This window comes from Atractosteus spatula, chromosome 8 (genome assembly GCF_055471065.1).
Source record: "Atractosteus spatula isolate fAtrSpa1 chromosome 8, fAtrSpa1.hap1, whole genome shotgun sequence".
NCBI classification, from domain to species: Eukaryota; Metazoa; Chordata; class Actinopteri; order Semionotiformes; family Lepisosteidae; genus Atractosteus; species Atractosteus spatula.
In genome coordinates, this window is record NC_142713.1 from 50,535,768 (window position 1) to 50,560,661 (window position 24,894).

Here is a 24,894-nt window from a genome sequence, read left to right on the forward strand (position 1 = left end):
ATGGAAAAGAGGCTCGCCCGTCAGTATGTTGAGGATCGTGGGACAGTCATTGAAATGCTGCCTTTCACATGGAATATAAAAACAGAAGGACCACACTTCAATATTGATATGAAGATGTCTCGTCTCAAAAGTATAAGGTTTGATTTTGCCTTCGGCTCGGAACCAAGGTAATGTACAGTGGTTTCAACTGCGTTGAAGTAATTTACAATGAGAAATGCTTTGTACTGAATAGAGAACCTAATGAAAAATATAGAAATCATAAATGCAAGAACATTATAATACAATTGTTAAATGTGATAAAAAAAAGTAATATTGATCCTCCCAATAAAATCCAACTTTTTAAATTGGACCAATTGACACCAACTTTCATGCCAGTGTCAAAATACAAACTCATTGCTTGATGATAAATTTCCCTCTGGTAGAAGGAGGAGGCCTTTGGCAGACAGAACTGCTGAGTTCAAAATTTGAGATTCAGGAGAAGCATTAAACTTGTGATTTGGGCAGGATGATTTTTCAAATCTGGAGGAAGATCCATACAACTCTCAGATTTTCTTGAAAAAAAAATATAATAGAAACTATGTTAATTCCCTATTGGACCATGCATTTCTTAGATGAGATATGACCTTTCATGATGTCATTGATGGTTTTTGCAAATACGTAATCCATCCAATGCAAGTTTTAGTTTTGCATCTGGTAAATACTAATAGACATGCTTGTTTGACAATGATGAGACACATAGCCATATGCCAGCAGCCATATCACCCTGCAACTCACAACTGGCAACCCACTGAAGCTCAGCAGGTGTGAGCCTGGTCAGTACCTGGATGGGAGACCACCTTGGAAAAACTAAGGTTGCTGCTGGAAGAGGTGTTAGTGGGGCCAGCAGGGGGCGCTCACCCTGCAGTCCATGCGGGTCCTAATGCCCCAGTATAGTGACGGCGACACTATACTGTAAAAAGACGCTGTCCTTCAGATGAGATGTAACACCGAGGTCCTGACTCTCTGTGGTCATTAAAAATCCCAGGGCGTTTCTCGAAAAGAGTAGGGGTGTCACCAATTTCCCACTGGCCCTTACCAATCATGGCCTTCTAATAATCCCCCTCTATGAATTGGCATTACTCTGCTCTCCTCCCCCTGATAGCTGGTGTGTAGTGAACGTTCTGGTGCACTATGGCTGCTGTTGCATCATCCAGGTGGATGCTGCACATTGGTGGTGGTGGAGGGGATCCCCATTACTTGTAAAGCGCTTTGAGTGGAGTGTCCAGAAAAGCACTATATAAGTGTAAGCAATTATTATTATTATTATTATTATTAATTATATACACTGATGTCATACAGTATGTGCCGTTTATTGACAGACAGGGCTCTATATACCATCTCTCAGACATCTCCCTCAAACCAGCACAGTTGAAAAAATACCCAGACCAAATAACCAAATATGCACCAAATAACCAGACATGTGACCTACTGAGTCTGCAACACCTTTCAATTCAGAATGACTTCTGTCACCCTGGCTTCTTTTTTGACATTTCACATGTTAATCACATTTTTTTTGCTTACAAAAAAAATTAACAGAGCATTCAGTGCTTAAAATCCCCGCTGAAGTCAATCTGAGAGACGAGTCTGAACAGTTCCAGGGCTTGTGAAGTCTCTTTCCACTCCATTACTTCCAAGGGATTCTTAAAAGAGTATGAAAATAGAAAATCTGGGATAATAAATCTTCAGTATTGTCGACTACATAATCCCACGTGTCTCTCCTCATTTTATATTCCTCGTATTTTTCTATTGTAATACACTCAACAAATAAAAGTATTCACATTCCCCTTGCATAGCAGACATGAAGAGCAGCAGAAAATCAGGAGTAATTTCACATTTTCCTTTTGGGCACATACTGTACTGTACAAATATGCTAAATCTTCTTTTTTTGACAGAGAGCAGTGGCCAGTCACAGGAAACCCTGAAAGGTAAATAGCACTTTATATGAATTAATGTTTAAAAAAAACAGCATTGGCGATTACCAATGGGTATTCTCTTCCTAAGCACAGACTTTGACCAAGCCCCCAATACAAGTGGTGTGAATACTTTCAAGTAAACCAGCACACTGGTGATACTGTCAGCCGGGATGCAGGCAAGTGATATGAGGAAAAATGTGAAGTTTCCACTATGAGCCCCACAATTCCGGATATTGCACATTTTAATTGTAATGCTTGTTTTTTAAAGCCCCTCTGTGAGACGAGGATGAACCAAGGAGCCAAGGATTTAATAATTTCATGGTGTACTGCAGTTTAATTTTGCAGGAATCTTGGGGATGAAGCCTTGTAATGAAATCATTTTCAGCTTCCACAGATGAGATATTACAGTATATTGGGTTTTATGGTACTACTACAGAGCCGTCTTTTCATATCTGTAGGCAGATATTCATAGTTTATATGACACTTCATAACTGGCTGGTATATCTATCTGAAGACTTGTTTGAATTGACCACTCACAGTGTGAGTGGACTGGACCATGCAGAGTGCTACTGTACATGTACTTTATACAGTATATGCTTTAGCCTTAAATTCTGGTCTAAAATTACATTGGTCAAAATCAGCTCTTATGCCTTTCCTGCAGCATTATCTGGGCATTAAGATCTCTTCCCACTTCCAACTGATTTATAAAGAGACAAAATTCTTGAAATTCCAAATAAAATACAACTTCTTTGGATGGTCTTTTTTACATTTCACACCACATGGTAGGATCTCTATTACATGAATAGCATCTCTATTATAAAAATGAATATAGTTCAACTAAGTTTCTTGATTTGACTCCCACTAAAATACTTATAGAAAATTGAATCCATTCTACAATTTAATTTATAGTGAAAGGCAGCCAGGGATTCTGTTGACATCTTACTGCACCCTAACCCTAAGCCTTATGGCAGTTTGGTTGGTTGGTTCTTTGGGATTCTGTTTTTTTTTGTGTGTTTTTTGACTAAGGGTGGTCCCTCCGACTACGGCTAACCCACCAGGGTTGACGAGGCAGAACATACAATATTTAGTTGACCTGTACTGGGCCTCTTCCTAAAAGGCGTGAGCAGAGTGGATAATAAAAACAGGCTGCTCAGTTGAGGTTACAACTGCTGAAATACACTTCTGTCTCAAACTGAGTACCTGACGACCACTGAGTAACAACTGCCTCCATGCCAGGATCATGTCTAGGAGCTTGCAGACATCACTACCCTGATCCCGATCCCCAGAATGTTCTGGGGGATGATCAAAATCCCAAAAGTGACATGAGTGACATGTTTTATGGCTGTACATGAGCTTTCATACAGATCTTGGCAGGACATGTCCTTGATGCGATTGGTCACAGAGACCAGCATGCTGGAGTTCTCTTTCTGATGCAGTGATTGCCCAAAAGAAGAACTGTCCAGGTGGTGCAGTTTATTCTTCCTTTTGGTAGCTAAATGCAGGATTTAGGAATCAGGCTTTCACGGTATGCGACTCTGGAACTGAAGGAGCTTTTCCATTCTCTTCACCCTCTCAATGCTAAACCCACACTATTTATCGCCCAGGTTCCTGTCGGTGAAGAAGGGGGGGGGGATGTTTAGGGGGGGTTTGGAACTCTGTCCTAAATGTAAAGGAACAAGTAATAGGTTTATTCCATGCTGAAAAAAAGAAGAAAGAGAACACAACGTTTCGGCCGTGGAGCCTTCTTCAGGTGTGCACCTTCTTCAGGTGTTCTGAAGAAGGCTCCACGGCCGAAACGTTGTGTTCTCTTTCTTCTTTTTTTCAGCATGAAATAAACCTATTACTTGTTCCCTTGCAGCCTACGCATGCTGACGCAGCTACCCACCTGAACTACTGTCCTAAATGTAGCCCTGTTGTGACTGATACCTACAATATTTAAATATGTTTTAGAAATGCCTTGATGATGAATGGTTTGGGCGACCATACCATTGAAAATCTATATAATAAAAAAGGAGTAGATAGCCCGTTTGCAATGTCTGTTCTTTCCATAAGGGAAATATTTAAGTCCTTGTTTTCATTCATAAGCAGAATCATAACCTGAATGACATATACAGATGACATCTTGCATGTTGCTTTGATGTCCAGTGCACTATGGAACAATATGTTTCCCTTTCATAAAAGCGTGCCTCTTATGGTTAACATGCATTACATACAGTATCACCCACCAGGGTTGAGGGTGATACGGGGGTATGGTAATTGACATTGTGGTCATTCACAATCCCCAGTGTTCAAATCCAGTGCCCCTATACCTAAGTGTGGAGTTTTAATGTTCTCCCCATGGTCCTGTTGGTTGTTGCCAGGTGCTGTGGTCTCCTTCATCTCCCAAACGCACAGGTCAGGTTTGATTGGATACCATGACCTCCCCCATGAGCAAGTCAAGTGGACTCCCCATCTCATCGCATACCCTACTGACCTGAGCAGAGTGGCTTTGGTGCTCTTAGGACCAGTTCTGTTTTGGGGAATTCACAGACAGACATAAGCCAAAAATTAGGAATAAATTTTAAAAAATTACATGAATTGATTTTTGTTTTGTTTTTTTACATTTATTGCTGGGCAGAATTCTTAAATTCGATGTCTCCCTGAACGAATTGGATGATTTGCAGAGTGAAGCTCTGTTTCCTTTTATGAATCTTTGTGAAGTGAATGCATCTCTTAATGCCTTAAAAAGGTAGGTACTGATTACAGTGTTTTTTGTTTAACTGCAAAATATTTACGAATAAGGGGAATCAATAAAGTCCTAATTCCTCTGTGGGCTCCACATTATCCCATGTTGACTTTGGCTTTTATTTGGATTCCTTTTGGTAATTAGCACCTCGTTTGTATTGATTTTCATACTTTTTTATACAGACCTTTTGCTTTTTCAGTGGTCCATTTTACAGACACACTGTGCCATCTTTATAGTCAGTAGAGCCATTAAAACATTTTCGAAGCTTGTTTTATTTCAGATGTTTTTGACCTTTTTATCTTTAACTATTGTTAGCATTTTATTTTGAGCTGTAGAATATTTTCCCCCTTTGATGTTTGTTCCAATGACATTGTCATTGCCTTGTGTGGACTTTTTTCTCCACTATCATCTTCAACTTAGTCATTTGAAATTTAGTGTTGAAATTGCATTCCTAATGCAATTGTTTACAGTATGTCTCTTTTATCATCCTATTATTCCCTCTTCCATCAGTGTTCTGAAATGGTTAATATGTTTAAATATTCAGAATTGTTCACTTGGTTTTGAATTATTAGGTATGATTGAGAGTTGCAAAATACAAGATTATATACTGTATAAGATTAAAGTGTGTCCTTGTTCACCTGAATAATATGTATACAGTCTTTTTTTTAGTGAATTTTGTTATTGCAGCAATAGTCAATTTTAAGAAAGACAATTACAGAATTGTAACATTTATGAAGCCTTCTGTAGACATGGGCTTGATTTTGGAGAGGAAACATTTTAGATATGCACAAATGTTATGATGATTCCAGTGCATTCCTTTTCAAGATGAAAAAGTATCACATTAAACAGATCTTTGGCAAAATGCCACAGAGGAAATTTAAGATCAGTTGTATTTTTATTGCAGTTGCAATATCTGCATTGATTTGGAATTTTTAAGTCATGTTCAGTTTCCCCCGAAGTTTTGACAAAAAAGTATGACAATGTAAGCCTCTAGTGACAAATCCATCAATACTTCAGCTGAATTATGTATGTATTGCTCTACGATATTGAAGACAATACAGAAAAGTAAAAGGTCATTATTAATAAGGATTGATGAATGATTTTTAAAGTTTCATGAATGGTAGGTTTTTTATTGTTTTTCTGGTAGTGGCTGCCAGGATCAATACTGAACACCATCATTTTTTTTAATTTGTAGCATTCCTGGAGTGAATGTGCTACCTCACTTGGTAGTGCTAAACCTCAGTTATAATATCCTTACCAATGTGAGAGGCCTACAGTACTGCAAGAAGCTAACAACTCTGAATGTCTCACACAATCAGATACGAGATCTTACAGCCATGGCTGTGCTCAGTAATCTGATGGAGGTGCACATCAATTCTAACAAGGTACTGCATGAATCACTCACTGTAGTTTTATTTGCTTGTTTCTAATCCAGTTTTTTGTTTTTCAAAATTGAAACAAAAATCATTTAGAATTTGCAGTGTTGACAGTCTTTTGACTTAATCCTCAATCACTGAAGAGGAAAGAGCGCTTTAAATATACAATTTATTTATTATGTATTCTGAGATTTCGTGAGCAATCTCTGTTTTTCACGAGGTTATAGTTGTGTTAATGATAACTGTCAAAAAAGTAGCTAAATTGGAATTATGTAAACCTTTGAGAAATCAAGATCACTCTTCCATTAACTAAGTAGCACTGGTAACCATAGCAATTAATCTAAATACCTTTTTTGTTTTCTCAATTAAAAACAGACTGACTTACTGTACGTCTCAGTATGTCTCTGTTTCCTGAGTGGAAAATAAATTGCCTGATGATTTGGTTAAGGGGGTTTCTTTTGTGCTGTTTAACTTTTTTTTTATGATATTGAGTTTAATGCCAAAACACAGTACTATATTGGGGAAAGCAGAATGAAGGCTGTAAAGGAATATTGATTTTGTGATGTGAGTAATAAAGGTACTGATTGTTTAATGCACATTTTATTACAAGTTTCAATATACAAAATGATGTTTAATTTAAAACTTACAGTATATGGGGGGCATGTTACTGCATTCTGTGTACTGCAGATTTCTTGTTTGATTTTCAGAAAAAAAAATAATCCATTGTATTTTGTTTTATGCCTTTCCAATTTTTTAATTACTAATTATAAATTAACTCTTATTCCTACACAATTAATTAACTCCCCACGGTTCCCCATGACCCTTTTATTGGTTTGTGGTGAGGGTGGGGTAGTGTGAGCGTAAAGCTTGCTTTAGTGTGAAATACACGCTTGTCAGAGCCATTCACATCTCACAGTTATGAGCACTGCAAGTCCAGCAGTACCTACAGTGGAGCCAGCACCATGAGAAAGAGTATAAAAGATGACAAACTCGTTATGTTGCTAGTAGCTGATCTAAACAAGAATCTCATCCAGCCCTTTTTCTGAACCAAGACAGCCTCCACAACAATCTTGATTATTTCAAACCCCCTCACCTCCTGATGCAAAATGCATCCTATTCATGCATTTCATCCTTTAGAGAAGAAATGAAGCTCTCACCTCAGTACTGTAAATGCAGAGGTTCCAGTCAGTTCGCAGTGGACAATGTTGTGTAGAAAGCTGTGACATGACAAGAAAAGTAAAAGACTGTTGTTTAAAACCCTATACCCTGACTGACTCATGTCCACCCAATCCCAGTGGTGCTCGGTCTTGTGGAATCACAGCCACTGTGAACTGGCGATATACTGTATGGACTTCAGAGTTCATTATACTGTATGTTCCTAAGTTTCTCAGGAACCCAGTACTGAATGTTTGAATGAGATAAATATATGCAAAGCTTGTAAGATTCATAAGTACATTTAAATAGCTGTAAACTGTTTAAACAGCAGGGAATCATTATTTATTGCCTCATTCTAGAGAAGCCGGAGGTAATTTAATCCCCAAAAGTGAAGACTGAATAAATAGGGTAGAGGAGATAGTCTGCTGCAATTTAAATGTTAACATACAATGCAGGGTTTTCTAATTCTATTTTTATGTTTCCAGTTGGACTCCTTAGAAGGCATTCAGAACCTTCTTCAACTACAGGAACTATATGTTCAGAATAACCGGATCAGAAGTCTCCTTCCTCTCTCCAGTTCCCTCAACCTGTGCTTGCTGGATGTCTCCAAAAATGCAATTTGCTCGCTTTCTGAGACCACACAAATTCTGAGTGGCTTGTTCAGGCTCAAACAATTGAAAATGAAGGTAAGAGAAGCTGTTCTGTGATACCAGATAAAGAACAGTAGCCATTCTATTGCAGAGCCTACCCTGGTAATCACTGGTATCCATTCATACAGCTGGGTGGACTGGAGCACTCGGTACCTCACTCAAGGTACAACAGCACTACAGTACAGTATGTGTCTGCAGCAGGCCTTGAGTCCAGAGACTTATCCACTACATGTTATACTATACATGTGTAGAATTTAAACCTTAGTAGGCTGTCTACTTGCAAACCTGCCAAATACTTAACAGAAAGTATTCCTGTTGTTTTTAAGGGTAATCCGATAACAAAGGACAACCACTATACCTCCATGATAAAAGAAAGGACTTCTGTGCAGATCTTAGACAACATATATCTTCGGAAGGCTCAGCAGCACAGGCCATGGACAGTACTGCAGCATACTAGAGAAGGACAGACGAAGGAAGAGCTTGTAGAGGCTGCAAGGGCTGCCTGTTGTGACAAACTGCAGAGGATGAGGCAGGAGGTAGAAAGCACCATTCATTATCTGCATAGCAGGGCCCTGTGAGTAGAGCTTGTTTCCGATAAACTGTTGATGAATTGATCTTTCCATCTTCTGCAGCTGCATTACAACAAATTCCTTCAGAATTTGTTCAACCTTTTTTAATATGATAACAACAGTTTGATACTTTCTTATCTAATGATATCCCACCTTTTCCAAACAAAAAAATTTTGAATGTCCGGCCCTCCTTTGAAAGTTTCTACTTGATTGCAGCTTACAGTAACTGCCTTTCTGAATGAGCTCTACGACTGTGTTACTTAATAAATTACAGTGTAGAGTACAGGAGAGACTTTGAAAGCATCGTCTGGCTTCGTTTTCTTAAATTGGTAGTGCTTTATTTGAATGCTGCATAATGGCTTTATAATCCGTTCATAACTAGGGTATGCACAAATGACATAATGTGTGCATTTTTAACACTTGGTATAAAGCAATGCCAAAACAAATGTCAAGACCTCTTATGCACAAGTTACATAAGTTGCACATGTTCCTATAAAGCATCATATATGTGATTATAACATGTTATGTAGCAGTTATGAAGGGATTATAAAGTCATTATGAGGAAACATTCAAATAAAGTGTTACCCTTAAAAGGTAACTGCTGCCCCAATTTCAAATTAAGCACAAAATCGTGAACTTTGTGAAAGTAAGTTGCCATGTTGTCACAGACCCCTGGTCTCGCTACGGGTGAGAGCGAGAGTTCCCATGAATTGTGACGTGATGTAGCCCTTCCTGCTCACTAGTCACCGTAATGACTAATGTAATGTAATGTTCGAGTGAATAAGTACAGGCTGTGCAGCAGACGTTTCACCACAGAAATGTTCCAACAGGATCTGCAGGCAGACTTAACAAATAAGCAGTATTTGTCAGCAAAACTGTCCCGAAATCAAGAGCTATATTTCTATTGCATTAAAAGTGATGTATTCCCAAGCCTGCTTGTTTACAATGTTAGGACTGTTTCATCTCACCTGATGTTTTGTTGCCTCATTCTGAATCCCAGAATATGGCACTGCGCATACCTGGAAATTTAGTCCATTTTGTAATGTAAATTGGAGGTTTAACAAGTTACTGCTTACATTTTACTTTATTGTGGTTTGTAATGCACTCATTAATGATGATTATTCCTAGCCCCGAAATGTACATTTGCAGCATCATGGTATAGAGAAGAAACTCTTACTGAAACAGTGCTTCTTTCACACCTGCATTGATATTTTGTGATTACAGTGATCTTCATGAAGAGCTAAAGGAGTATGAAGAAAGTCTGAGACTGGAAATAGATGGATATTGTAGGTAATGTATATTACCACTGTAAACTGTTAACAATGTCCATCCAGAAATCAGTTGGACTCCTCGGGGACTTATATGTGACAATACAACACTGACTTTCTACACAAAATCAGTACCTGTGCCACCTGGGAGGAATTTATTAATGATGAAGCAGGGGGCAAGAAGAGAAAATGCAATTTGTAAGGGAGATGGATTATTACAACATATCCATGTTCATAAAAATGGTAATTTAGTACGAAATGTTATTAAAGTCATGAGTTAAAAAATGAAAGAGTAGTTTATACAGTACATACTGTACATGGGCATTCTCTAAGAGCTTTATTATCTTCACTCATAACAGAAAAAAATAGAAATAATGAGAAGTAAGAGAATGAAAATAAAATAAGACAAATCATACTTATAAGATATCTGCCTTTTAATTGATAGGCCTGAAAAAATAATAGGAATTATTTTAATAACTACATAGTGCATTTTGTTATGAAAGCAAATATTATTATAAGGTTTTTAAAGTTTTATATTTCCAGATGTAGAAGATTAATTAAAAATGTTTCATATAATTTTGCAAAAGAATCAGCTTTGGGTTACCTTTTGTTGGATGTCAAAGGTTGAAGGTTTCTTCCTGTGAGAATGACTTTCATGGTCAGTTCAGGAGGCAAAACACAGATTATACTATAGTTCCAAATATACAGTAGCTATAGATATGGCTTTCAACAAATTTAATCAGTCAATTATACCTGCATTAACATTTTATGTTTGAATCTCATTATACCCAAGACTGAAATATCAGAGAGCTTTTTATGGATTCTGACCACAAGCTACCCAGTCAGCTGTTGAAGCTGAAACATTAGTTTCTTTCATGAAATGGCAGGGTGAGATTTTGAGATCGATTGCAGGATCTGGCTTCTTGTAGATGAGATCTACTGTAAATGCTCTAGATGGGCCAGAATCAAGACTCCGCCTTCTAAAGAACACATCTGATTTGTTGGGCTTAAGTTTAAAATTAAGCTTAAGCTTAAAATTATATGCACTTTCTGTAAATCAGTCCTTGATACATGGTGTGGACTAACAGCACACATTTTTGCTCTATTTTTACAGCAGACAGCAGTATTCTATCAAAACAAGCTTAGCTTGTGGTGATAAATTGCTCTGAGAGGGCAATAACCCCTACTATAATGCTGTGCTAAATTTGTTCTTTATCATTAGAAATCTTATAATCGAAGGGATAATCTCCTGAACCTACAGTGCTGGCACCTTGCTGGCTGAGAAGAACCAGTTAGAATTTCTCCTAATTCCGCAACTGGAGGGTGGTGTACAACGTGTCATGAGCACCGCATGTTAATATATTCTGAAATATGGCAAATATTGTGGCAATTTGAAGTACTATGGTTAAGAGTCATCTTTTTCATACTTCCTTCTTCATGCATTTAAATGCTGACCTGAAACAAATTTGTCTACCAGTTTTCTAGGCTCAAGTCATCTAGATTTAGATAGATTTTCCCCTTTTCAGATATATAACAATGTTAAATAGTGCGCTCATTTGTCTTTGTGCATTCCAGTTAGCCCACAAACGCAGCGGGATCTTAACAAATTGACTACTGTCTTACTCAAATAATTGAACAGCAACATGTTTATGCTGCGCGACTGAAAAAAAAAACTGAGGAAATATATTAAACATTTCAGTTTATATCCTAAGACATGAAAACAGGAAATACTCATTATATTAGAAGGCATAGGGAAAACAAATGATAAGATCTGTTTTGGTTCCTCATAACATCATTATAGATTTAAAGTTTATAAGTGTACAGATATAAATATGAAAACCCTGCAGGGCACGTCCGTATCTCAAGATACCTTTACCTTTAAATTCATTTGGGTCTATTTGCCATCTGTTTCGTTGGAGATAATATCACAATAAGGTATTCTGTCGATACAATTCATATTTGTGAAGCACATTTTACAGCTGACGCATCTTTGCTATATCTTTATTCTGAGCAAACTAAACCCTTTAAATCCAGATTAGCATTTTTAAAAGTGAAGCAATATGTGTTACCCCCCCCCCCCCAAAAAAAAAAAAGTGAGCTGAACTTTACTGATGAAAGAACTGTGTAATTCCAGGTATTTAGATACAATACCCCCTGAGGATTTCTCCTCTATCGATCCCAGAAAGATTCCTGAAGCCATTGAACAACATTCTTTTACTAAATTTTGGGAAAGATGGAACTATGGCAAAAGAAGACCAGAAAAAATCCCATTCAGTGATTTAACCAAACCTGAAGAGGTAAGAGTATCTCTAATACAATAAGGCAAAGGTACATTTTCATGAACACGCATGATTAATACAAAATCTGAAATAAATATAAGCCTGTTATCAGACCATCAAATGGATCCACTCAAATAAATTCACCTTATTTAAACAAGAAAGTAGGTGTCCACTTTTAATATAATGCAGAACAGCTGTATGTCAGGAAAGACAGGAAATTTATGGAATTGACTCTGTATTATATGTGATGAATGGCATATTTCTCCTACATTGCTCATTTCTAGTCTGAAAGACTGTTTTAATTCAGAACAGGAATCAGTTGCTCACTGCAAGACAGTGCTTGTGCTAAATTGTTTATCCAGTGTTTTCTTTCGGTCATAAAAGAGGTGCAGTTGTCTGAAAAAAAGCCTTTCATTAATACATAGAAATACCAACAGTACTTTTGTTGTGAACATACAGTACTGTATATGTATGTACAGTATTTTAATTTGACTTCATTAAAGTCTGTTTCTAATCAAGTGCACATTGCTGTGAAATGATGACTAAATAAAATTCTAAATGCAGAATTTACATTTTGGCCAAGTTCTAACCTGTTTTGTTATTTCTCTCAACTTTGTTACAAAAAATCCATTCTGGTCTGAAACAAACTAAAAAAAATCTATTATTATTTCATACTGCTTCTCCAGATGAATTAACAATAAATGCTCCTGCAGTCTTTATGGTAGTCGTAAGGTGTATACAGGGTATACAGTATACAGTTTTTTTCAAGGTATTAAACATTATCATTTTTAATTGTTCTCCAGTCATTTTTGAGTAAAAAATCTTTTCTAGCACTTAGTGAATTGCTTCTTCACAGACAGACATGTTTCTCACTCTGTGTCACTGGGGCCTTATTGTTGTCTTGTTTATCTCTTCGCCTTGCCTCTTCAGCCTCAAACCTCCACCAAAAATAAACACCTTCTCTTTCAGTTTTCCCTCCTGTTGTCTCTCTTTCTGCTTGGTTCTGGTTCGGTTCTCCTCTCGGCTCAGTGTTTGAAATCTGTGTTGGTGCTTTGGGGTTCCTTTTGGGGGTATGTGACGACCAACACTGTCCCTTTATATTCGTCAGTTTGTTTCATCATTAGAAGTTGCCTATGGCTTGCAGAATGTGCTTACGCCCCCGGCTGCAGGTGGCAATGTGCACATCTTTTCTGTCAGCCCCTCTTTCCACCCCAACATCTCCTTTACAGCACTTTCTCCCTGGCTTGTCCCCTCATAAGTGAGGAGAGATGTGACACTGCTGATCTCTGACCAGTACTGTCATTTCCTCAACCAGGCAAATTAATGCCAAAGCTTTAAATGTGCTATACCCTCATATTTGTCAGCTCATTTAGTCATCGGAATTTGACTGAAGTACTGAATGGTATTATAATAATCCCTTTATTATACACAGTATATAGAATTAAAAGGTTCTAATGCTAATATAGTTAGTAGTTCTTTAGCCTTCCCAGAGTGCTTATCAGCTAACATTTATGTTACCATCCCTTAGTTTAGAATATAGCTTGTAAGTAGTGCGAGTTCATGGTATGCAGAATAACATGGCTGCTTTCTTTTTTAACTTTAGTAGATTGGTCATGTGAACTACAGTATGTATAAGTAACAAGGCATTTTAACAGAAAAATGTATTGTGAATCTGAGAGTTACAGATCAATTTGTAAAACTGATGTTTCCAATTTGAGCATATATTCAGAATATAATAAGTATAATATCATTAATTATTAAGTGTATAAAATCATAATGTTAATAATATTATAAATAACAATAATAATTAAATGCATAATAATTAAATTTTGTTAGCACTATGACATGGGAGTTACAAATTTTATGAAGTAATTAAAAAAGCACTTTACTGTATGTCTTAATAAAATAATATCATGGTTTATTTCATTTGGTTGACCACACTAACATATTTCTTTCAAAATATGTAAGAAATGACTGTAAATATAGACTCGAAATTATCACCTTAGTTTTTTTATTAGTTCTCACAGCAAGAACAGGCTTGTGTTAGTGTGAAATGTGTTTTTATTAGAAATTCCATTATTTGAGCTTAGTAACTGTTGCAGTGGGATGCTGAAGTGTTTATTTTTGTACAAACTGTACAGGCTCAAAGGGATTCTGAGCTTCTGTATCATTTGTAGGCATTATATTGTGGAAATAAACATCAATCTTTTCGTCAGCTCAGTTAAATGTCTGAATTTCCACTTTTCCTAAAGGTCAAAGTTTAGTGGCTGACTTTCCAATCTTTTTAAATGTCATAGACAAAAGTAAATGGCCATTCTGCATAAACTATGTAAAATATGGCATATACAGTATATTAAAGGTCAGAAACATTTTCTTACTGTAAATTGAATTATAACAAAACTGCACTGCAAAATCCAATATCATGTATGGAAAAAGGCATCAAGAATATTGCATAATTTACCACAAATGTATTGTCCTAAACGTATACTGTATAAGCTTTATGAGTTTAATATTCATAGAAATAATTAAGGTCAATTACTGAGAAGAAAAACTAACTTTAGAACCACGATTCTCATGGAAATGGGAGATCAAGTAAAATGTCCTTATAAAAGCAACATAATTAATTATTTTCTTAATTCTATAACAACCAGAGACTTGCATATTGATTAAGCAGAATGTGCTTGTGGAGATGGTAAGAGAATGGACTGAGAAATGAACAATGGTTGATGAGCAACGGATGTCGGTTATCTAACGTAATGAATGGACATGAATCAGGAACTGGTCAATCAACAGTCAACAGCATAAGTTAATTAGACAGGTGGAACCTGTGCTGTGCCGCAGGGATCTGTTTTAAATGCCGTTCTTTCTCATCTACTGAATGTCAACAAGTCAGATTCTGATACAGATAAGATTAAAGTTAATTCTACAGATAATACAAAAATAAGGGGACTGGCAAACAGGAAGACAAAAAGACTTTGATGAAATCATGGATTGAGCAGACACTTGGCAAACTACATTAATATTGTCACGTGCAAGGTGACCCACAAGGGTCATGGGGATTTCTGAGCTGAACCTACGCATGAGAAGATCTGGGTGTTCATGCAGATTCTTCTATATCCTCATTAAGATAATGTGAGGACGTAATAATAAAACAAACCAGATGCTTGGGCATATACAGTAGTAAAATTTATATCCAGGAAGATTGTGTTCAACCTTTACAGCACTTTAGTAACTAGTCAATTGGAAGATTGTATTCAGTTTTCAATATCATAAAAATATCTTTAGCCTTAGAAAAAGTTCAAAGTTCAAGGATGAGCAAAAAGAATTAATGCTGGTTTGGTCAATGAGGACTGTTTCACACTCAGCAGTGTAACAAAGACACTGGGTTGTAAGAGGAAGCTGAAAGCAGATTCATTTAGAATGGTTCAGGAACATTTCTTTACACGAAGAGTGCTACATATCTAGCTTTCCCATTCAGGGGGTCGAGGGTGGTATAGTGGGGGTTCCGTCATGCACTTGTCCTTTTTAGGTCTTTTGGAAGTGGAAACCTTTACCGAAATAATTCAAATGAAGAAAAATACCACCATAATGTATTTTAATTACAAGAATTCTAGCCATCCAAGAAAATATTCAAATTATTTTAGCACCCATTTGTCATTCACTTGAGTGCACGCAGAGCTCATTACACCAGAGGTTAAGAAAATATAATTCCGGACATATTCTAGAAACTGAAATCCACATGGAAAACATAAGAGCAGTTCCAAATGAGAAGATGCTATTCAGCCTCAAAACCCTGAAAATATGTGCATGCCATATGGAAACACACGAAGACTTAGCTTGCAGGGTCTTGGAAAGACAGTATGAACATTGACCTGGTATCATTGCACATGTCCCTACAAGGCTGATTACTAATTACCAGAGATTGCTGGGTAACGTAGCCCCTCTATTACTTGCAAATATACCATGAATTCTCTGCAGCACAACCAACCCACAGTACTTGTCATTTAGCAACACAAAATTTAGTTTGGTTAGACCGTCTTAGGAAAACTTCCTTTAACTCACTGTTTAAAACATCTCCTTAAAGAAAATGATGATCGTTATTCAAAACCTTTGGATGTGTGGTGATGCTGTCTGTCAATACTGTATGATATCAGGTGCAGCTTGTTGTGTCTATTTTCACAGTAGCTATGCACAGTGTGTAGTGAATCATATTACTGCATTCTGCAGCCATCAATACAGAAACACCACAGGTTTGTTTTAGGTCGACCCAAAACCTGTATTCAGTCAATACTGTACTTCCAGGCACTCGTGCTGACGTGAAATCTGACAGAATTCAGCTCTGTGTATTGACGACTTTTTTGTAGATTATGTCCTTCTAACTTTGTAAGTCTCTTGTTGAACGTACTGCAGTTGGAGATCAGAAAACCTGCCGTGTTGCATTCTCATTCCTTGCAGATTCTAGTGGAAACATGTTCATTCGATTGGGTTCTTGTGTGCCGTTTTGAGACTTGCCTGCTGTCGTAACTTGTTTTTTTTTTTTTACCTGAAATCTATTGTCACCTTTTTAAAGGGGTGCAAATTGGCCTGTTTGTTTTTTTTGCTCCTTTTATATACTTTAAAAAAAGTTGAAATTCAGACACTTGATTTTCTTCAAAAACAGGGTGTTTGGAGTGTTTCCTGCTCTAGGCCTCTCCTGGGCTTTTTGTGCCATAAGCCTGCCTGCTGAATGCCCCTTGACCTTTTGCATTTCCTTGCTTCACATCCACCCACCCTTTGCTTCTCATGTCATATTTCTTCCCCTGACCTTTCTACCTGGTATTCAGGATTCATTTTCTGCACATGCCACTTTCTCCTGAGCTAACTGTGTCTTATAATTTTCCACATGTCCTCGTTCTGTACCTTCTGTTTCTGTCATAAATCCAGTCTGTCCATTCTCCACCCCCCCCCCCCCCCAAGAAAAACACACATTGTACTTTCTGTCTAATAGGGGAACTACTGTACAAAGTCTTTTTCTCCAGTAAAGTTTGCAGTGCTATCTAATTCGACAATATTTCCAAATCCTCTCTTTTCAAAAATTGTAATCTGATACTGTCATTTTAACAGAAGGAATGATTTTGAATGAACCAAGAACTTAACTGTCCAGTTAAACCCGAATAGTTTATGTTCTATATTTGAAAAAACATTCCTGTGGAATCAATTGCTTTGCAGGCCTCACACAGGGAGGTACACAATATTGAAACCTAGCCATGTTCTGCCTTTAAATACTTCCCAAAGTACATTAACATTCCATCTTGATCTTCATTTCTAAGCCCAATTTTTTTAATCTAGAATTTACTATGAGAACCCCGAGTGAACAGAGCCTTTCTGTTTGCTAATACATCTTGTTCAGCAGCCTTTCTCCCAGGCGAGAGTGCAAATTCAGTGAAAGAGGAGTTTGCAGATGTGTGTTTCATGATTTAGTTTTAAATTACAAGGGAGCTGAGGTGCAAAACTTTGTTTGGTGTCATATTTTTTTTTCATTTTAAAAGAAAGATGTGAAGTCTAACAAGTAATCTTAGCTAGCCCACAGGCAAGCAAGTTATTGCACTGTGGTGGATATTTTCTTCAGGTGCTGGCTAAATGGTATTGTATATTGCTTTTTAGTGTTGTTATAAAATAAAATACATACTGTAGCACTAAAGTCAAAATTTTCATTTGTTCTTTTTGAGCTACATTACATAACAAAATCAGAAATATATGTTCATAGTCATACTTAAAATATAGAAGGGAATTGTGTTGATGAAAAACTGTAGCGGTCAAATGTTTTGCAATGAGTTCTTAAGTCTCATCTCTTTCTTATCATTTTCTCTCATTATTTCTGCTGTCATTTTTAAATTATAATTTTAGCCATGAAGTGTATGTACAGTAGATCAGATTTCAAAAGCATGTTTCAGTAAAAAAAAATTGACTTTTTTTTGTTTCTTGGTCTTTAAGTTTGCAGAGGTGAAAATGCTAGTTTTCCCATGCTTCAAAAAAAAAATATTTTCCTCAGATCCATTTCCTTTAGCAACAGAGATTTTTAGTTAAAAAGAATTATTTTTCCCACACCTGGAAGCGTTTCTTGGTATGTTAAATTGTGAACTAAGCATGAAAGTAAGGTTTTGAATCACTTGAAGACATTACTTACTGGAATGTGCTGGTGTACAGTAACTACCTTTCCAGTTTAGCACAGCAGTCCATTCACAGATTTAAAATCTTATATCAGTCCTCTGGGACCTGTGTTTTATACCGTGTCTTGTTAGATTTTAGGTGGCTTCTAATTTCACAAAAGTATGAACCAGGACTGAAGTGTAAAAGCTGTAAAATAGTGCAAGAAAAAAAATTAGAAACAGCTGGAGTTAACCAAGAACTGCACACTTTTATCGCAAGCAGAAGAATCTCACCCCCTTCCCATAATGTCCTATTTTGTCGTATTCCAAAATATATTTTCGTTGTGCATACAATTTGATTTTTTTTATGGCAGTGCTTGCCAACACACAACTGTATTACCCATCAAAGTTTTCAGTTTGAGTTTTGATTAAAGATATTCGCTTGAGAAATGTGTAGACCTCATTAGTAATTAAAAAAATGGAAGAACGTTGGAAGGAGGTAGACACTTTTGCAAGGCACTGTAGCTTGTGTTGCGTAGACATTTTTCCCCCTGAAAAAAAGTTTACATTTAAAAGGCCAGATCAGATGAGTTCATATCTGCTTAAATTAAATGCTTCTTATTTTTTAAATTATTGACAATGTCACATACTGTAGCTACTTCAAAGCTAAATGCAGTGTTGAATCAGCCTCAAAATTGTACGGATATTATATACTGTATACGGGATACATTCACTCACCTTATATACTGTATATACAGTAGGTTACTGAAGCTGCATTATGTTGAAGTTGTTTTATATTCTTCGTAAAAACCCTTTCATTATTTTGCTTTTTTTAATTTCATGGGATAACAGCTACACCAAACAAGCAATGTGTTTGTGACCTTTGAATAAAGATTAAATACTGTATGTTTTGGCTTTAACGCTCGACTTAAGAGGTGACAATCTGGTCTTGCAGACAAACCTATCGGAAACCAAAGGGTTCTTGCATTAGTGAGAGAAATGAGGTTAGAGTAGGGGTTTAAGCAAAACCAAAAACTCTGAGACGGAAAGTCTGGTGTCCCATATTTATGCCTTTGAGAGAATGATTGGTAGAAGTTGGGATTTGTCCATTTCAATTTTACAAATGAATTCTGTAATTCACCTTTACACACAAGACCAGCAAGTGGTATGATTGCACATATTACTACATAAAAAGTCTATCAATGTACTTTTTTTCTTTTTGAAAAGATGTAGCCTTTTGACAGATGTTGTACAGTGCAAATGAGGTTTTGCACAACATCGCCTATGAAACAACCGGTATTGCCTCGATCTAGGTATGAATAGGGTGCTTTCAACAGTCATTGCAGAGGCAGGAAACTTAAGCACATCAATCAAAATTCAGATATTTGGCTTAGCTCTCAGTTTTGAAAAACAGCTTCCAGGTGCTTTTCACATATTTTATGGGAATGTACTGAAAGGGAAGCTTTTTTTCACTTTGCACTGTCTGAAACAAGGGCAAGCCATAAAGTTGTTTTAATTGTTACCATAGCTTTTGACTGTTTCGGATACTGACCTTGAAGTTAGTCGTCTTCATAAAATAAGAGAGTAAAAAAGTAAAAACAGATGATATTAATAATAATAATTGTCTTCTTCTTCTTATATATAATTATATAAATAATATATAATTATAATATAATAATAAACATATATTATAATAAACAAAATCAAAACCCTAGAACATACAGGTATATTCTATAGATCTAATTTAGTCCTAGACCTAGGTCAGGTAAGGCAACGAGTCATTAGAAGTATGTTTTTAAAACAATACAGATTAGTTGAAAGACAAGACAGCACCATACTGTACACTGAACGATTTTTTTTAAACTAAACTTTTCAGGGATTATTAATTAGCTCTGCTGCGTGTGATAAACAAATCAATTTAATTCAGTAAATGCTATTCGACATCTTTTCTTAGAAAATTGGATGTGACTATCTCTTTTTGCATCTATTAGCTGCTGCTAATGGAAGTGTAAATCTGCCAGGGTAAGGGCAAATTTCCAGAGCCGGGGCAGGTGAGCACAGTATTCCTCACAAAATTTCTACCTCTCCTCAAAGGTGGTATTGTAGATTTCCAGTCAAACAGCAGATAATGCTTTGTTTCTGAAATTTGTATAGAAATGTCCCCTCCAGTCCTCCTTTTTTCTTCTGATATGCAGATGAACAGTAAACTGCTGTGCATGGCATTTTTTTACTTCTCATAAATAATTCTTTAGTATGAGTTTTTTTAAGACTTGCTAATCAGGCTGAACGAAATTACGCTCGCTGAGACAGGCCTTACCCAGTCATAAACACATTAGCTTAGATTTACTACTTTCCCAAAAATGTGTTGAATTCAGGGAGCAGAAGCACGATGAAGAAATTAAACTTTGCTCTGTTTCATTCGCATAATGTGTAACGTAATGTTTTCCATGCCAAAAAGTAGAAGGAAAAAAGCACAATGTTTTGGGTGTTGTTCAGGTGTCAGCCTTGTTCTCACCTACAGAAGGCTCAGAAGCCAAAACGCTGTGTTTTTTCTTTGTATTTTTCAGGAGTGGAATTGATCTTTACTTGTTCCTTTGCAGCCAGTGCATACTAGTGCAGCTCTCCGCCCCAATCTCTTCATTGTAATGTTCCTTATGTTGGGGCTCAGGCAGCACACTGGCACAGAGTTTAGCATTGCTTCTGTACCTCACAGCACTGAGGCCCTGTATTTGAGTGGGCTTCCCTCAGGTGCTCTGGTTTCCTCCCACAGTCCGAACACATACTGCTTGGTTAATTGGCTTCTGGAAAATCGGCCCTGTGTGTGCGTGTCCGTCTCTGTGTGCCCTGTGATTGACTGGTGTCCTGTCAGGGCTCTATCCTGCTTTGTGCCTGTTGCTTACCCAGATAGGCTCTGGCTCTTCTGCAATCCTGTATTGGATAAGACAGTTAGAAAATGGATGGATGAAAGTTAGAGTTCCCATATTAGAAAAATTAAAAAAAGAATACGCTCCTTTACACATTTATGCAATATCAATCTTTTTCAGGAAAACAACAGAACAACCATTACTAAATAGAATTTTATTGCTGAATCCAAAACATCGTTCTATAGATATTGGGGTGTGGAGCTGCAAATAAACACTTTGAGGTTAATACCACACTATAAAGTAAAATGAGAAAATACAGCTGAATACAGCTGCAAATGTGGAATAATTACTTATTTTAGAGAAAATTTGAATAGATAAGCAGAGGTCTTACTATGCTAACCTTTGCTAAACTTTTAATGTTTAACATTTCATGTAATGTACAGTATGTAGTATGTAGTATATACCGTAGTATTGCTACCTCTGAAAACAATGTCTCCAGATAGGATCATGTGTAAGTGGTTATTAATGGGGGAAGGCATTGTTGATAGTTACACAATTACAGATGACGGTTGCAAAGGTATTCTTCAATTTTTTTTTCCCGAACTCCAGCGTATACACATTTCATCTGTGGAGCCTTTTTCAGGTTGTTTGTGATGTTAAGAAATGATGATGGAAGTTCTATATCAGCTTTTCCACATAAAGGTATACTACTTTCCATACAGTAAGTGCAGTGGATCTTTGAATTAATTTAAAATATAGCAGGGACAGAGATGATTACTCTGTGTGTCTCTGTTTTTTCACACTTGAATTCACGTGTTCTCCAGGTATATGTTTTTAAATATAAAGGTACTAAACTCCCCTTGCCATATCCTTTGCTTTAGATCCTGTTTTTGAAAGAGAAAGGTCTTCATGTGAGATATTAGATTGGGGCTATGTAGGCAAACACCTCAGTGGTTTCCAGACTGAATTATGTAGAGACCTGCTCATAAGATCATTTCGTTCGGTGGTTTGGTTTTGGAGTGGGGTTGGGGGTTAGTGAGCACACTGTAGGTCGAGGGTCACTTATTACCATGTTTGCAAAATATTTGTGAATGATAAGGGGGTATGGGTTACAAAATACTTAATTGTGATGCTGATAGTCAGGTATCAATTTTTAATCTGGCTTTTTCTAGGTGGTGCAAATGGCTGCATTAGTGCTGGAAAAGTCTTCAGTTTCCACTTCGGACTGCAGAAACTGACGGCAGTTCAAACCAGCATGGAAACACATGTGACCTTGTCCGTGTGATGGGCTGTAAAGCAGACTCTCATGCTTTGCTTAACACTTTCCAGATTTGTGCTTGTATGTGATGCTTTAATGAGGACGTATATGGATATCCTACAGTAAGCCATTTACAAAATGCCAGAAAGAAATCAAAATTATTCAGTATTCTTCATTTAAATGTAACCAAAGAAGTACAATTAGTAGTTTTTTCATCTATTACTCACACATACTCTTTTTCCAGATATGCCTTTCCAAAATTGATTGGTCTTTTTGTGATATAGAAAGTCCTCAAACTATAGTGATAAAAAAATAAAAAATGTTTTCTTTGCAAGAGGGTTTGGTTCCTCAATGTCTATGTTCCTCCGGGACTCTGATAAAAGATTTGAATTGTGGTTAAGAATGGGATTAAGCAAATGAGGATAAGAACAAACTCAAACTCAGACTTTATATTCAAATTAAGAATTAGATTTGCTCTGTAGCACAATTAACACTCATGTATGAATCTTTTGTTTGAAATGTGTGATACATTTGCAGTACGATACTGTATGTACAGTATTTATGCCATGAATTTTAAAGAAAGAAAGAAAAATCAATATAACAACTTAAAATATTGGTCTTGACGTCTTATTGTTTCATATTATTTTGTTTTCACCTTTTTACCCCATTTACTGCAAAGATATGTGAGAGTGAAAGTACTACATTTTGTTTTGAACACTGTTAGGGGAGTGGAGAAACAGCTTCAGCCACCCAGCAAATGTTGGAAATCAGCAAACCTTTTCAAGTAAACATTTTTGAAGGTTTTTACGGTGAGTGTATGTCCAATAACCCTTTTTCTCTAGAGTGCACTTCAGCTGACTCACACTGTCCTTTCACAGATCTTAACAAGCTGTGCTCCGCTCCTTAGATCCTAATAAATGTTGCTTGTTTAACTGCAACTTGTCTCTCAACTGACAATACAGTAGTTATCATCGGAGTCTTTGCTCTGATGCTTGGGTTTTTCATCTTACCAATCTACCAGCCTTTCTGTCGGATTCCAAAAGAGAAACATAGTCTCAATAGACAAATACTCAATTGTGTGATTTTCATAATTGCAATGTAAAACAAGGCAACAATGCAATAACAGCAAATAGTACCAAATATCAGCTGAAAATCCTGCACCACAGTAAAGACATAGTGGTGCTCATCTCCGGTTTTGGAATTCAGCAGATGACACGAGTCTCTTGGGAAGTGTGTTAAATTTTTCCAGTTAGGCCAATCATTAGTTCAATTGACTCTTTAAGAGCTGAACTGGAAATAAACCCTAAAGATACAGTGGCCATGCAAGACTAGAACTGCAGTTGGTTGTCCACACAGTATTTCAAACGTTTTTGAATAGATACTGTAGCTGGAGGTTTAAATGATCACACAGAGTTTCAGCTTCTAAAGAGAACATGCCTCCACACAGCCCATTAATAATAGTCATCCATTTTCCTTTCTGCAAGTTTTGTAATTATAGTACCATTTTCTTTTAAATATGTCAAATACCGATTATGACACAAATGGCTAATGGACAATGACTAAATAATAAAAGTCCATTTATAAAAATGAGTCACCTTGTTGCAGGAATTTATTTATTTTGTGTTTTCTTTGTTGAATGTTGTTTTTTACCACTGTTGGATTTCAGCAGTGGTATCTGTACTTGTAGAGAACCTAGGTCCCTGTCAATCAACTTAACCCTATTTACTCTTTCTGACACTTTCCAAAGTCAAATGCTTTATACCCTGTGGCAAAAATAATCTGTCTTTCAAGTAATAGAAGTGGTCTTGTCAATCTGTTTTACTTCTTAGCCTGCTGCTTTTATGTAAGAATGTATGTTGATGATATTTCAAAACAAAGTCTACTACCATTATCAATTTATTTGTCATGTTTCAGGACTGTAAGTCAGGAAAGAATCTTGAGCATGACTATGAATAGTGTTCTGAGTTTTCTTTTCCTTTTGTCACTAAAAAATTAAAATCCCTTTATTATTTTCTTCTAATAGCTGTATTTAATATAAATGTTATTTACTATAGGTAGAAAAGACCAATTTAAGGAGTATTATTACATGTATGAACTGAGTCTCAAAGTTCATAAATTGCTTGGCACAAAAAGGTCTTGACAAGTACACATTTCTCAGACTTTAAAGTAACAAAGTATCCCTGTTGACTCTGATGGTAAGGACATGGCAGATGTACAGTAAATGTTCATGGAAAAATCTAGTTTGATCAAAAGGTAAAGAATTGACCTTATTGGCCATACCACCCTCTCCACAGCCATCAAAACGTTGTTTTCTGGTGCCTAAACTGCAGTAGGTTAAACAGTGAAACAGACAGACAAGCCTGCTTTTATAACTTGAAGGACAGATTATTATCATTTTGGTATAAATGATAGACATATGGTTTCCAAAACAAATGTTGCTTAGGACATTTTTCTGAGAACATGGGTTATTAGATCTCTCCAGTGCAAAAACCCACACAGATGGAATAAGAAAATGATCTGTAATAATGAGTTCATGCTCTAGTTTGCAACAGTTGTTAAGACGATGACATCTTGTTAAGACAGGATGGTCATGTTGGCTGTAGCTATACATTTCAACACACAAATGATCCAAAGTACTAGAATTATTACAAGTGAAAATGATGAAAGTTC

General features: G+C 36.5%; 1 protein-coding gene across 1 annotated transcript in view; it reads left to right on the forward strand.

The window, feature by feature from the left end:
• col7a1l (collagen type VII alpha 1-like) overlaps positions 1–24,894 on the forward strand; it is a 178,183-nt gene continuing 153,289 nt past the window's right edge. The window contains exons 1-6 of the mRNA XM_088922609.1: positions 1–167; positions 4,570–4,680; positions 5,873–6,062; positions 7,694–7,894; positions 8,185–8,432; positions 9,652–9,713. Coding sequence (XP_088778735.1) covers positions 1–167; positions 4,570–4,680; positions 5,873–6,062; positions 7,694–7,894; positions 8,185–8,432; positions 9,652–9,713 — 979 coding nt within the window. The remainder of the gene's footprint in view (positions 168–4,569; positions 4,681–5,872; positions 6,063–7,693; positions 7,895–8,184; positions 8,433–9,651; positions 9,714–24,894) is intronic.